We start from the raw sequence: 13,956 nt of genomic DNA, 5'->3' as shown, positions 1-13,956 counted from the left end.
CCTATTGTTAGTGATGATGTGAGGTAGGTCGTGTTTCAGTCTTATTATTTTGCAGCTATACATGAATCACTTGGATGTGAACTTGCTATATCCTCGACTACACCATTTTCAGATATCTGCACTTTGATTTTCACAAGATTTGTGGGCATGTCCACTTTGAGCGCTTAGCCATTCATTATGAACAACTTGAGGATTTTCTCATTAAAAGCAGGTGCAGTTACTTTTTGGACGTGCTTAAAGTTTTCTTGCATGATTCTGTTTAGTTTCTACTTAGAACTGCTTGCTTTACGCATTTCATCGTTTGCATTGTCTATGAAACTGTTCCATCTTTTCTGTTCATGTGTCAAGTGATGATAGTTGAGGTCAAATGAATATGCTTTATAACGTTAACTGTTCAAAGTTGATTTCTTCTCTCTCGGGTAGGGATAAAAGAGATTCACTGTTAAAACTTTGTTTCCTGGTCCATTTTAAGACAGCAAGCTCTCAAAAGTTGAACAAAAGCGGGCTTCCAGATGGTTAATATCCAAAAAGCATTGATAAAATTATGGAATGAGCATGAAAAGCATTTGTAAAGAAAAAAATAGAAACAGCTTCTGGGACACTTAGCTTTGAATTTTCTGTCAATAGCTTATAGTTAATCCTAATTTGCTTATTTTTTCCATATTCTGCTCCTGAAGTTAAGCGAGCAGGAAATCAGTTTTACATGTTTGTGATAAATTATGGTTTGTATATGTTAAATTTGATTGACGTAGTGTTTTAATTTTGTATGGTACATCTGAACAAAATTCCTGTAATCTTAAACACTTACCAATTTGATCTAAAAACATACTGTTTCTATCCTTTTGTTGATCTCAGTCTGAAGTGAGGTAAGCATAATTGGAGATATTGCATGGGTGTTTCTATCTTTACACATATCAATCTTGTTCAGATTTGATGAGTCTATCATTTAAAACTGCACTTCTCTCTGACTTTGGAATTTGAGTTTATTATTTAAACACACAGCATGTCTTTTTTGGTCATAATCATTGGGGTCAACCCAATTATTTGACTATGTAGTTTAGAGCCTTTACTCTCTGATACAGAACAAGATTTGATATGTTGATATGCACATTGCAGGAATACTTATCTAGTTATTTTTAGGATTAGATTAGATTTTGTTTATTAATTTACTTTTTTATTTAATTAGTTAGTATTTGATTTGATTTTATCTTATCTGTTTCAAATATTATTAATTGTTTTTATTAGGATTAGGATTAGGATTAGGATTACTGATCTATTCATCATAATTTCCTATATAAGGATGAGTCTTGTTATTAAGAGGCATCTTGGGAAAAGATCTGAGATAGAACAGTATTTAGACGGTGGCTCGTGCGTGAGGATTGGCAGAAGATTATTTTCTTGTAATTCATTCTCTTAGGTTAATTCACTTTCAATCTTTTATTTCCAGTTTATGTTCTTGTTCGTCTCCAACTTTACTCCTAGCAACTTGGTGGGGTGAACGATGATCAATTATCAGACCGATGCCACACTTGCTCAAGAGATTGAAATAACACGAACTGAAAATAACTGAATGCCCTAACAGAATGAAATACAAGAAAATAATCTTCACGTAGGAGGCCATGGTTACCGTTCCCCAAGATGCCTAAGTAAATTAATAAATAAAATCTAATCAAATCCTAAAAATAAGTATGCATATCAACCATATAAAATCTTGTTCTGTATCACTCTCTGTGTTTGTGTTAGAGATTTCAGTTCCTTACTGCTTTATTAATACTATAGGTACTTTTTGTTAAATGAGAAGAGAGAAAAAGTTGAAACTCAAGGAGGAGTTGTGAGGACCAATTGCATAGACTGCTTGGATCGTACAAATGTCACTCAGGTACATTTTGTTTTCTTAAAGATGCATAGTTTCTTGTCAAATTATCAGTCAACTTCATCTCCTTGACTTGTTGAAGGTCAATACTAATGCAATGTGACCAGAACTTATAAAGCATTCAACTATGTTATTGATTGTAGGTGATAGAGCCTGTATTCATGCATCAAAGAAATTTTGAGATTGTTGATTTTTTTTTTTGGCAGCATGACATTGTTTTGATGCATCCAGTGTTTGTTTTCCTGCTGTTACTGGAGCTTCTTATGTTACCAGTCTCTCTTTATGCTTCTAATTAATTTAATTATCATACTAAAAGTAATTTTCTCCTTCAAGTTAACTTGGATATAAACTCGCAAGATTTGATATTTTTTTAATTTTAAATTGTTTTTCCTTTATAAACAGATGTGGCAAGAGAACGATTCAGGGTATTCTGAACGATGGCTTTAATGCTGTCATGCGATACTACTTGAACAACTTCGTTGATGGTACAAAACAGGTTGGCATGCTTTCCCTCATTTTAACTGGCTTGCATAGTTTGTTGAATACAGAAGTTCTAAAACATATCTTCATAGAATTTTGTATCATCATCAGCTGATCTAGTGTTGTCTACTTAGGATCATAGCTCTGATAGATCTAATTTTTTTGTCACTTCATTGTGTAGTAGTTTATCCCACAACAACTCCTCCATAAACACTAAAGTTTTGCAAATTTTCATTTAGTAATGAGCAAACTATTACCTATAAATATTTTGTAGCATATGTATGCCTGTGTGTAAGTCTCTAGAAAATTGGCTTCATGGACGTAAACAAAATCTGCTTATCTAGTTAATATATTAGCTGCGTAATTTAACCTTTGATTCCATTTTGAAGGATGCTGTTGATCCAGTACAAGGACATTATATTGTTTCTGTTTCTCGAAGCATGACTCCTTCAGCACTGAAAGGCGGTATTGAGGCAGTGGCAGTAAGTAATCCGTAAATACCTGCTTTCTCGAAGCATGACTTATATTGTTTTTTTTGCACTTCTTCAGTCCTTTCCATTGGCTTTAGGAGTGATTCTGATTGGCTTGTTCTTCGCGTTGCTGTCACTTAGACGAGGTAAGGATGCACTTCTTGTCGATTGCTGTGGCTTCAAGTTCTGTATTAAAATTATTCCACTTGTTCCCTTTGCCATTGTTTGTAGTAAACTTACAAACATGTGAGGCCATGCTTGTTATTGGGATTTTCAGTATATGATATTATTCTATCGAATTCGAATGCGTATTAACTCTTCTGAACCTAACTAGATTAGGACTCACAATCTAGCATTGAGTACTACTGATTAAATACCTTGTTGTTTTGTAGTTCGACACGATCTATGGAATTTACTATTTACCTTCATGTGGGCAAGCATGAGTTTGACTATAGCAGTATTTCTAAAGGCCAACCGCCGCATCTTCTGCAACCGCCCTCGTCTGCATCAACCTAGACGTTGATTCTGGGATTTTAGCTTCATTAGCCATACTGCTACTATTGTTAATTTATAACCTACCTGTATGCTTTCATTGTCACACATTTTATTTAGCTGATCAATATACATATAATTAAGCTTTAAACTGGCAATTCGAATGAAAATGCTTATAACTGAGTACAAAGATATAGGTGGAGGTAAAGAAGAAATCAGAGTCACAGAAGCTTCTTCTTCGTCGTGTCTAGGTAAGGCTGAACCCTCTGAAAATTCAACACGAGCCATACAAGGTGGCGCAGGCCCATCTCTGGCCACAGCGCCTTGGGTGAAGACAGCAGGGAGCTGGATGTCTGCCACAGTAGGAAGTTACTAAGACGCGTCTCCCCTGAAGTCCTCACCAGTATCTCGGGATCAGGCGCCACCCCCATATACATATGCCTCTCCACATCAGACAGCCTTATCACACCCTCCTTCCTGTCAAGGCAGGACTGATGAGCAGCGTGGGCGATTTCATCGGTGGAAGTGTATGCAACCGCAATGAGAAGAATGGCTCTGTTATTGTGAGCAGTGATTCGCATGGCCTTCTCCGCAGCATTTCTCACAGGTTCACTCAAGAGCTTCAAATTCCCAACAAACTCGACCCTCACTCCGTACTGGTTCACAATGCTCTCCTCCTTGACCAGCCCTTCGATCTTCTCCAGCATGAGGTCCATCACGCCCTGCACCTCGTCCGGCTTCCTCTTGAAGTTGTCTATGCTGAACGCGTACACGGTGATGTACTTCACTCCAAGCTCGTAGCAGTACTTCATCAGGGTCATGAGGGAGAGGAATCCGGCCCTGTGCCCCATCCCCTCCCCCAACCCCCACTTCCTCGCGTACCTCCTGTTTCCATCCAGGATGAACGCGAGGTGGCTTGGGACCGGCCCCACTGACAACACTTGGAAAAGGCATTTTCTCATGTAGCTCACCCAACTCCCAAACAAGCGCACAATAATGTTGCTGCTGTTGGTGTTCCTCTCCATCTCTAATTAATTGTTATTGTTGTCAACCTACATATCAACAATATTCATAAGATGATGATATATTCATAATTACCTGGAAACACAAGAGAGAAAACCTGCAGCAAACCAGATTATCTTAACAAAATGTAAAATCAAAATATTTTCTGAGCAAGATCTAGTTGCATACCACGTTTATGAAAATTTCCTTTGTTAATTTTGAAATCAACAAGTATGTATGTATATATATATACATAAACGTGCATATATGTAGACAAGATTTTATTGTATATACTCGTTCTGCCCCATAAAAAATGGTAATTTCCATTTATGAAAAGTTGTCCCTAACTCATTACCCTATGTATATCAATTTATTTACAACTTATATAACTATGGTCCACTATCACAACTCATTAAGCACTAATAATAATAATGTGGGTCATATTATCCGGTACTACTATTTTAACTATCATTTTCTTCTTTTCTCTTACTTTACCAATTGTGTATTAATTCTCGTGCTATTTCAAATGTTCATATTTTTATGTGAGGGAGAGAGTATAAAATTAATTTAGTTAAATTTCGTCGCTCAATATTGTTCGTCCACATTTTTATTGATGTATATATATGTAGATTAAAAGAAGTTAAGATGAAGAACGTATACATGTGTCAAACACCAATAAAAATATATTAGTAAGAGATAAAGGAGGAACTCGAACAACCACTAACGTTACATTCTTTGTGTTTGATTTTGATAATATATATATATATATATATATATATATATATTGTGTGTGTAAATAAATAATGTGCAATAAAATTTATAGGATCAACACAATTTTGTTGGCCTAGCATGTTGAAAAGTTGGTGTATCCATCATAATGAAAATTATAGTTGGGAAGAGGTAGGTCACAAAATTTTCCAAGTTTTGATGAAGTATTCATTTTAAAGAATCTGAGTGTGTCGTTACTATACCTCTAGAAGCGACCGCTCGCTGTCGTTTATATTGAAAGTTTGATTTTTAAATTTAAATAGCATTGAAAAAAAATTACTATAATGAAAATATAATATAATTAATTCAAGGCAGACAATTTTGAGATATAGTACAATATAGCATCTTCCATTTCAATCAATAATTGCAGCCACAAAAATTTCGTGCGCTTAATATTATTTTGATTTTTAAATCTTTTTATTACTACTAAAATGATGTTGTTGTTTTTTGAAAATGTCCATCTAAGTTAAATTTGGCCACGTCATTTTTTATTTTGTTGGAAACCGGCATCGTGGGAATTTCACACAAATACCTGAATAGATGATTTTATGACTAAAAATATTCAATATCAGCCAAAAACTTCATGATATTTTCGAAAAAAAAATGACTACAGCCAAATCTAAACTACTCCAAAAAACGTTTAATATATTTTCGTCAATAAGTAACTGGAGGATTAAAAACACTACAACAAAAAAATTATTGTGTTTCTAAATATATCACCAGCACATCAAAAAACATCCTTATTGTCGGTGCTCCAACTAAAATTAAGGACGGAAATGAAAGCGTCCTAAAAAAAAGTAAAAGATTATGTTAATTTCCCCTTAAACTAGGAACGTTTTCTTTTACGTCCTATATTATTGTTTTTTTTAAAAAAAATTTCAACGGAAATAATTGCATCTCAATTTTTGTGTGATTACAAATAATTTCTTTATAATGAAAGAAATATATATAACCCCAAAATCTGATTTTTTTTTTGCATTGAAACCTTGTACCATTATTTCATTTGAAATAGTTGAACAGAATAAAGAAAGAGAAGGAAATATTGGAGATACTAAACAAATCTTACCCCATCAAGAAAAATGTTTGAGGCCTTAAAGTTTCGATAAATACTATCCGAAACATGCAGATTAACCAAGTGTTTCCTACGTACGTGTCGAAAATAAGACAATTAGCATATTCGTTCAAGTTATATACTCTCTCTCCGTTCCAAATTCTATAATAGTTGAGTCATTTTCTTTTTTAGCATAAGTCAACATATTTCTTTTCAACGTACTGTACTTTCTCTTACTACTTTATTTCTTTTTCATCTATCTAAATTTTCGTTTCATACTTTATTCTTCGTTACTTAACTCACTTCACAATTTTTTTTCTTAATCTTCATCCTCCTTGATTAGACCCTTAAACACGCAGGGAAAATAATAAAGACTAGCTCCTACTATTGGCCCAACTTCAAACGTGACCCCCTCAACAACATGGACAGATAAAATGGGGCAACATAATGACGCCATAAATGAGTATGATTGGCCTCAATGCTTACATACAATTTTGCAATAAAATTGTATACAAACATGCAATAATATACAGTTTTTGAAGGGCAATTCTGTGATTATTTCCAATTAAACATGTTCAACGTAACTCAATTCACCATAAGATAGCCTCCAATTATATATGGTATAACGAAAAATGATATGCTACATACCTCATGTGAGCATCAGTCTTGTTTGACGCACGTTTAATATTGTTTGTTTTGATTTATATTAGTTTATTCTAATACATTAAAAATTGTTGCTGAAAAATTTTCAAATTCACAAAGTTCATACAAATCAAATCTCGATTTGCTCATTTTCTATATAATTTCAAACAAATTAATAAAATAAAAAATTAAGTTTTGATTTTTATGAATTTTGTGAAATTAAAATTTTCAATAACATTACAAACTTAAATATATAAATGTTGAACATGAGTCAAACAAGAGTGATGCCCATATAAGGAGCTCATATAACATATGTAATATATCATTCCTCATGGTATAATATATCTATTCAGGTAAAAATTAGCCTACAAGCCCATTTTAAAATAAAATAGACGAAGTATGAATTTTCTATGTATCAAATGAATTGGGTATGCAAATGTTTAGTTTAGTTTGTGTGAATGAGTAATTAATCCACAAAATGAAAGTGATATGTGGTCGAAATGACAAATTTAACTGTGAGGAAGAATGTTAGTGACGTTGATTAGAGTTTATTAATTTTGAGTTAATGCTGCAGGGAAAAAAATCACATGTTCTATCCAATAATCACATTTAATCAGCTAGAATTTGAAACAAATTTTTGCAGTCGTTATGAATATGGTAAGGAATTTGACAAATCACTAGAATCATTATTGACCTCGTTTTATATGTTAATGTATCGAGGAGTCAAACCAAACCCTTTCCTTTACCAAAGAACTTTCTTATACTCCTTCCGTTCATGAAATGTTGTCCAATTTTACTCGTCCGAAAAATATTATCCACTTAACTTTTTTTTATTTTTAGTACACTCACATTCTATATAAAACTTATATATTCCACTAACTTTTTCCAATCACTTTTTCTTCATGTTTCTTAAAACTCACGTCGAGTCAAATGTGGACAATATTTCATGGACAAAGTAAATTTTACGATGATTAAGTAGTACCTCGTAACCAAACACAGTGCTCATTTCCCTCAAACCTTGTCAGATTGCCAAAAGAATTCGTGATATACTGTTTCGTCTAGTTCTTCTAAATTATTCGTTTAGCTAATATGATCAAAACTTGTAAGCGTCACTTTTATGCTAAATAAATAAGAAGAAACAAAAACGAAAACTAAACATGAAAAATTTTAACACGTAATTTGGAATAAAGTAGCAAATGCATTCAGCTTTGGTTTCCCCAATGACCACATATCCAGCATCGCATACATCCCCTCAATTTCACCACTGAAGTACTTTCCGGTCATCACTGCGCCGTTGACAGTATACCCACTTGAGGCAACGGACAAGATTCAGAACATTGGTGATTGATGAACATCGGTGATTGACTTCAGACACGGGGTATTTCTCTCTGGACCGGGGCTTGGCAGCTTGTAAGTTCACCCTTCACTGTCAAGCGGTTTTAATGATAACACTCCTTAAGCTTTCAAGTATATTTCTCTATGGATCCAACTCAGTGTTCCCATCATCAGGATGCTCCTCAGATTCGCTTGTCACTGCGAAAAAGTCTTCGTTCGGAAATAATTCTTTAAACAGCTGCAAAAGGAACCAGCCAAATGGCCGACAAGAATTAAAGAGAAATGCAAGGTAACAAAAATTATTGGTTTGCTACTCAAGGGACTTGTTTTTAACAACAGACAACAGTGAAGTACATTTCACAAATTACAAACCTTGGCATTTATTGAGCTCGAGAACAAATTACCTTTTCTGTTGCGTCTAGGATGTCATCATAATGCAGATGCTCATCTGGCATCGGAGTGAACCTGATGGAGTCATAAACACCGTGAAACTGCAATCAATGAATAATCATATTAGATGAAGATTAAAGGAACATAGTTCTCAAAGTTTGCGTACTCAATGTCTCAATCTGAAAGTGTCGTGGATCACCTAACAGAAAGGTGACCTTACATGCGATTCATTACATTATACTCCCTCCGTCCCAAGATAAGTGACTTGTATTACTTTTTGGGGTGTCCCACTATAAGTGACCTATTTCTATTTTTAGCAAAAAGTCACCTCTCTTACTTTATTCTCCACCTACTCTATTCTCCCTTATCTCCTCTACTTTTCCCTCTCTTACACTTTACTCTCTCCACTTTAATTTATTTAAATACCAATCCATAAATCTCGTGCCTAAAAGAAGTAGGTCACCTATCTTGGGACGGAGGGAGTATGTGCTACTATATGTTTGACGGAACAAATATTTTCACCCAACACAAGTGAAGACATTACATGTAATGATCATTCTAATGGAAGTGTTTCTTTGCCTAAAGACTACACTTGTTCCCATTGTTCACTACTTGTAACAATTGACGACCTATCCACTCTGATAATACATATCATAAAAGTCAATTATCCTGAAATTTAGAGCACCGTGTAGGAAACTCAAAAAGCCTATTACTTCAAAATCTCACTGGGAGCAAATGCAGACAATTGTAGAAGGGAATTAAACTTTACGAAGAAAAAAAAGTGAAGTACAAGAGACGAAACCTTAGTCAGATCTTGAATGTACAAGGCGCTCCAAAGCAAACAAGGTTTTTCTTCTGTGTGCTCACATAAATTATCTCTGTCATTGTTCTCAGGTGATGAAGATACAGCCATAGAGAACAGAGCATTTATGGCTGCATTTAGTAATTTCTTCCCTTCCACAGCATCATCACATACAGCTGACAGGTACGTCACAAACCTGGAATTCAGACACAATAACACGTGGAAGATGCTCTAGTTTTCAGTTTAAACAAATTTATTTAAGTCAAAAGAAAACAAATGCAGCACTAAAAAAGCTGATCTCAAAAGACCGTCGTAAATTAAGATTTTCATGACTAAGTGAGAAGAAAGTAACTCTGAGTCAATCGAGAATAACAGCATATTATGTTCGGGACTGGGTCATTTTTTCATATCCCACATTACTGCTCAGCTGCAATACACGGACTGATGTTATCTGTTCTGGGTACAGAGCTACACATTAAAAAAAATTAGCTCATGACATGTTTCGTTTGACAATGACAATTGTCAGCGCAACTGAATATAATAAGCTCACATCTTGGAGGAAAGAACACCAGGCAATTAGCAGCTTCTGGCTTTATAGAATTTCTTGGCAATGCAAATTCCCCGGGCAACCTTCCCTTCGGCATCTGAGGGGCTTTTATCATTAGAAATTTTCACCTCTACAACACGAGGTGAAGTTGTTGGAATCGCGAAAGAAGGAGCAAGAATCAGCTGAGGACTGGTTAGCTCCTGGCCAGATGCTAATCTAACACCTTGATAGGTACGCCCATCCTGTTAAAGAATCACATTACTAAAAGGGAATAAACATACATGTGCTCATAATATCATAATATGGAATTGCCCATCAGTGAAAATTCTGATTTTCACATATTAAACCAAACAGATATCAATCGAACCTTATCCATGAGCAGAGCAATTACAGGCATCCTTAAAACCTGTACAATAAATTAAAGAGATGGAAAAAAAATTAGGCTATCTAAAAAGTGCAAAATAAATAAAAGGTCTAACATTGGTCGCTGACTCAATAGTGTAAGCAAATAAAGGAATTGTTCATGAATTGCAATTTTAACTTCAACTTCAACATAAATCCTGATAAAAGTAAAATGGGGGTCTTGAAAATAAAATAACAAAACCTTCTGAAGATTAAGGGAAATATGCCAAAAAAGAAAATGGCAATATACAGATAGATGTTTTAGTAAAATTTCAGTAAATAGCAGCATCACAGAACACACTTGATTTAGAAAATTCAAACTACACTGCAGTGAACGAAGAATCTCACGGAAACATGGCTCATAAATTGGCAATCAGAGGACCTAAAATTAGCTTGAGGACAGCTAAGCTGAGAATAACAGATGCGTGGAGAAAAAATATTAAGATGTCTAAAAGCCAAAAACTGTGTCATTGTTTGTCAAGCCTTTGAAGGAAACTTAAGAGTACAAAATAACTTTATAGATACTTATTATTGATAAATCACATGTAACTTAGATTAACTTTTACCGCTCCATCAATACTATCCGACATTACCAATTCGACAAACTCTTATGCGTGTTAGTCTTCTACCTTTGTACACCACCAAATGAGCAGAGAAAGTATTGAAGTATCCAATATCATGAAACTTAATAAAAAATGCACCAAATAAAAGCTAGACTAGCTAGTGCACAAAAGATTTTGCTGCAAATAACAGAATCAGAAAATACGGCAATAGAGACAGTCTGCAGCACATAGAAAATATCAGCAAGCAACCGAAGAAAACGCATACCAAATGGCAACAATCAACTATGACAAACAGAGGTAACTATACTTACATAAATGCACCCCTTGACAGCAGCACAACGACAAAAAGCTTGAGAAAGTTCCCCTTGGCCATAAATGGGGTATATTATGGCACCATTTGCATTAGGAAACCTAAAAAGGTCGAGCAAAAACTGTCTAATTAAGGCCTTCACATCCTTTGATTCTTTGAGCTAATGCTTATTTTAACTATATCATCTGAAGTTGCAAAGTAACCTAATAGTTAGCTTATATTGGTAAAGACGCACCCTAACTCCCTCAGTACAAATAATGAGCATATATAGTGACTACTGACTACCAATTAATTCGTTAATTACGCTATCTGGTTGTTTATTGAATGATGACAAGACGTCAGAAAGCAAAGAACTACACAGCGAATTGGAAAAAGAATGATAATAAAGAGGGGCAGACAGGGCAATGAAATAAGAATATAGCATATGGAGAGGTGGAAATCAGGTCTTCTTTGGGCATGAAGTTAAATGCAAAACAACAATGCAGCCAAAGACACTGTAAAACGAACACGAGGTCTCGCATAAAAAGGGCTTGTCTTACTATCAAGTATCAAGTTCTATTTCAAAGCAGTTCAAACAACTACTTGACGGATGCTAAACAAGAACTCTAAACAATGTCAAATTGCAATTTTTAAAGGAGACATTAGCCTTAAAACAATAGTTATCCCACATGCAAAGGGTTTGTGTCATGGGAAAAGATCATTTACATATGTTCTCAGGAATGCACGACAAGCAAGTTAGCCTGTTTATATCTTGAGGACTTGACTATATAGTTTATTATAGTCTGCACTCTACAGACCCCACTTTCTCTACATTTCAGAATTTTCATATGGAAAAACATCTGGAAGTGCGCTGCAGATTGAAAATAGCTACCTTGGATTTTCCCTCTATCTAATTGGCAATGCCTACAACTGGATAACAAAAGACAAGTTCATAAATTATAATTTAGGAATATGGAATCTGCTTGAACAATATGGGTATGATTACAAGGTCCACTAGGGAATTTACAGCCTTCTAAAGAAACAAATTTCTCATACTAAACATCCCGAATCTTAGGCTGAGTTAATAAGACCAAATATCAGACACTTATCTACAACTTGACAATGAATGACAGGTTAAGTGAAAACTAGCTGGATCATCTACCATGCCATTAATACAACTGTTGCACTTTAAACTGCTTGCACACTAAATTCCTACAAAAAGGCAAAAGCACAAAGAGGTAAACAAAAAAATATTTTGCAGATAAGATGTCAAGCACTAACTCTTTGTCTTACTTTGAGGTATGCTTTATAGATCGTATTCAGATTAAATGATTATGTCATGAGGTAAGAAAAAGAGTTTATACACGAGAATTAGCTTTCTGGAATATGAACTGTTCTTCAATGATTGCAAGATTGCTCTTGAAAGCCCTAAGCGAAAAGGCAAGAACTGACCTTCCAATGGATGAGTGGTAAAGAGCGAGCCGATTTATCCCACTCTTAGTACTGATAACATCTTTACACAACTCCAAGTTTTCCTGATCATGATCAGCCCAGGCTATAGTGTACAATATAATCCTGGACAAAGTTATGGCAAGTTAAGAAGACTACAAACCAATTCAGTAGCCAACAGAGGGAATTCTGAACGGCTGATAAAGACTTATCAAACTATCCTGTTTTTAAGCAAAACAATCACAATTAAATTTAACCACTACGTAATGTTTTGGATTTGGTTGAACTAATAAAGCAGAACTTTCTTGTCACATGGAGACTGGAGAGTACAATCCGCTACCTATATCAAGCAATGCTGTAAAACATAACGATCTAGAAAGAGGTGAGAATATCGAAAGCAAATTCGGGCAGTTAATTGAGGATTCAATTTTGCCTATAATCAGAGCAATCAAAATAAACATACACAATAAGAAAACAAGTACACCATATAATTTCAAAAACTTGACCATAAACAGAGAATCTATCAGTAAAAGAGGAAAAATAAAGAGATAACTGAGGAATTGATGTATACGATTTGAGTTTCTGCGACAAACCCCTTTTGGTTAAGAACACCACAAATGGAATCTCCAAATCCTCCTCGGACCCGTTCGCGAAAATTCCCTGCACATGCTTAAAGAAGTTCATCAACTGATACTTCTCCGGCCCCAGCAAGCTCCGACTCTTAAAAATTGCGCTCCGGGAATCAGGCACACTCTCCAATTTTCCCTCTCCGCTGCTGACGAAGCTCGTATCCACGCTCTTGAACTCCATGTACTGATTGATTCCCGTCTTTAAAATCAATTCGATCATGGAATCAGCGCAGAGGAATGCGCGAGGGGCAACCAAGTCGACGCTGAATTTTCTGGAATTGTCGAGTGGCTCGGAGGAGAGTGATTTGATTTCGAGGTCGGAGTAGAGGCGGCGAGTTCCAAGAGGGACAGAAGCGTCATCATCGGAGGTTTGAAGAGGTGGTTGAGATGGAGATTGGGATTGGGATCGGAGGAAGGAGATGAAGTCATCGAGGGGGAGCGAAGCCGAGTGAGTGCCGTAGAAGGGATTGGGATCGAGGTGGAGGACAGTCTTTCCGGCGGCGGAGGCAGCGGCGGCGATGATGGACTCCGGGAGGCTGGTGTCGACAACAATAAGGTCGAAATTGGAGGGTTCGATAAGCGGATACAACATAGTTTCGTCCATAAGTGAGGTTGAGTTGAGAATTTGCCTCAGCAAGCTAAAAACACGCCTGCCAGTTTGTAGGACGAATTTCTTCTTTATGGTGGGAACACAGCAGCACATGTTGTGCTATTAAACGGCAGCGTTCCGCATCAATTGCCACTTCCCTTATTTTATTATAGTATAATCTTG

At 35.6% G+C, this 13,956-nt stretch overlaps 1 protein-coding gene and 2 pseudogenes across 4 annotated transcripts; 1 reads left to right on the top strand and 2 right to left on the bottom strand.

The window, feature by feature from the left end:
* Positions 1–1,774: 1,774 nt before the first annotated feature.
* Positions 1,775–3,944, top strand: LOC148932502 (phosphoinositide phosphatase SAC6-like). 2 transcript variants are annotated; one of them, XM_089065448.1, is made up of 5 exons: positions 1,775–1,879; positions 2,276–2,369; positions 2,743–2,835; positions 2,903–2,969; positions 3,216–3,944. In XM_089065448.1, exons 1-5 carry the CDS (start codon positions 1,869–1,871, stop codon positions 3,344–3,346), a joined length of 396 nt encoding a protein of 131 aa, XP_088921574.1. In that variant the 5' UTR covers positions 1,775–1,868; the 3' UTR covers positions 3,347–3,944. The 2 variants fall into 2 exon arrangements, with proteins under 2 accessions (XP_088921574.1, XP_088921575.1); XM_089065449.1 differs by lacking the exon at positions 1,775–1,879 and adding an exon at positions 2,169–2,188.
* On the bottom strand, positions 3,408–4,632 carry LOC125202673 (dehydrodolichyl diphosphate synthase 6 pseudogene; annotated as a pseudogene). Its single transcript, XR_016135653.1, has 2 exons — positions 4,507–4,632; positions 3,408–4,367 (listed from the first exon to the last, which is right to left on the bottom strand). The product of XR_016135653.1 is annotated as a dehydrodolichyl diphosphate synthase 6 pseudogene (transcript).
* Positions 4,633–7,783: 3,151 nt separating this feature from the next.
* On the bottom strand, positions 7,784–13,886 carry LOC125200786 (rab escort protein 1-like; annotated as a pseudogene). The gene is made up of 9 exons (XR_016135679.1): positions 13,127–13,886; positions 12,559–12,681; positions 11,129–11,228; positions 10,220–10,258; positions 9,856–10,094; positions 9,698–9,773; positions 9,306–9,501; positions 8,518–8,604; positions 7,784–8,351 (listed from the first exon to the last, which is right to left on the bottom strand). The product of XR_016135679.1 is annotated as a rab escort protein 1-like (transcript).
* Between the last annotated feature and the right edge of the window lie 70 nt (positions 13,887–13,956).

The sequence above is a fragment of the Salvia hispanica genome, chromosome 2 (genome assembly GCF_029641045.1).
Source record: "Salvia hispanica isolate PSC_SH4W2 chromosome 2, Shi_PSC_v1, whole genome shotgun sequence".
In the NCBI taxonomy this organism is placed as follows: domain Eukaryota; kingdom Viridiplantae; phylum Streptophyta; class Magnoliopsida; order Lamiales; family Lamiaceae; genus Salvia; species Salvia hispanica.
The sequence above is the reverse complement of the archived record's forward strand: the minus strand, read 5'-3'. Positions and strand labels throughout refer to the sequence as shown.

Excerpts from the sequence above, each read along its gene's own strand:
- LOC148932502 (XM_089065448.1), top strand. Across the intron at positions 2,836-2,902 it reads GCGGTATTGAGGCAGTGGCA|TCCTTTCCATTGGCTTTAGG; the intron begins GTAAGTAATCCG and ends GCACTTCTTCAG. Across the intron at positions 2,970-3,215 it reads GTTGCTGTCACTTAGACGAG|TTCGACACGATCTATGGAAT; the intron begins GTAAGGATGCAC and ends GTTGTTTTGTAG.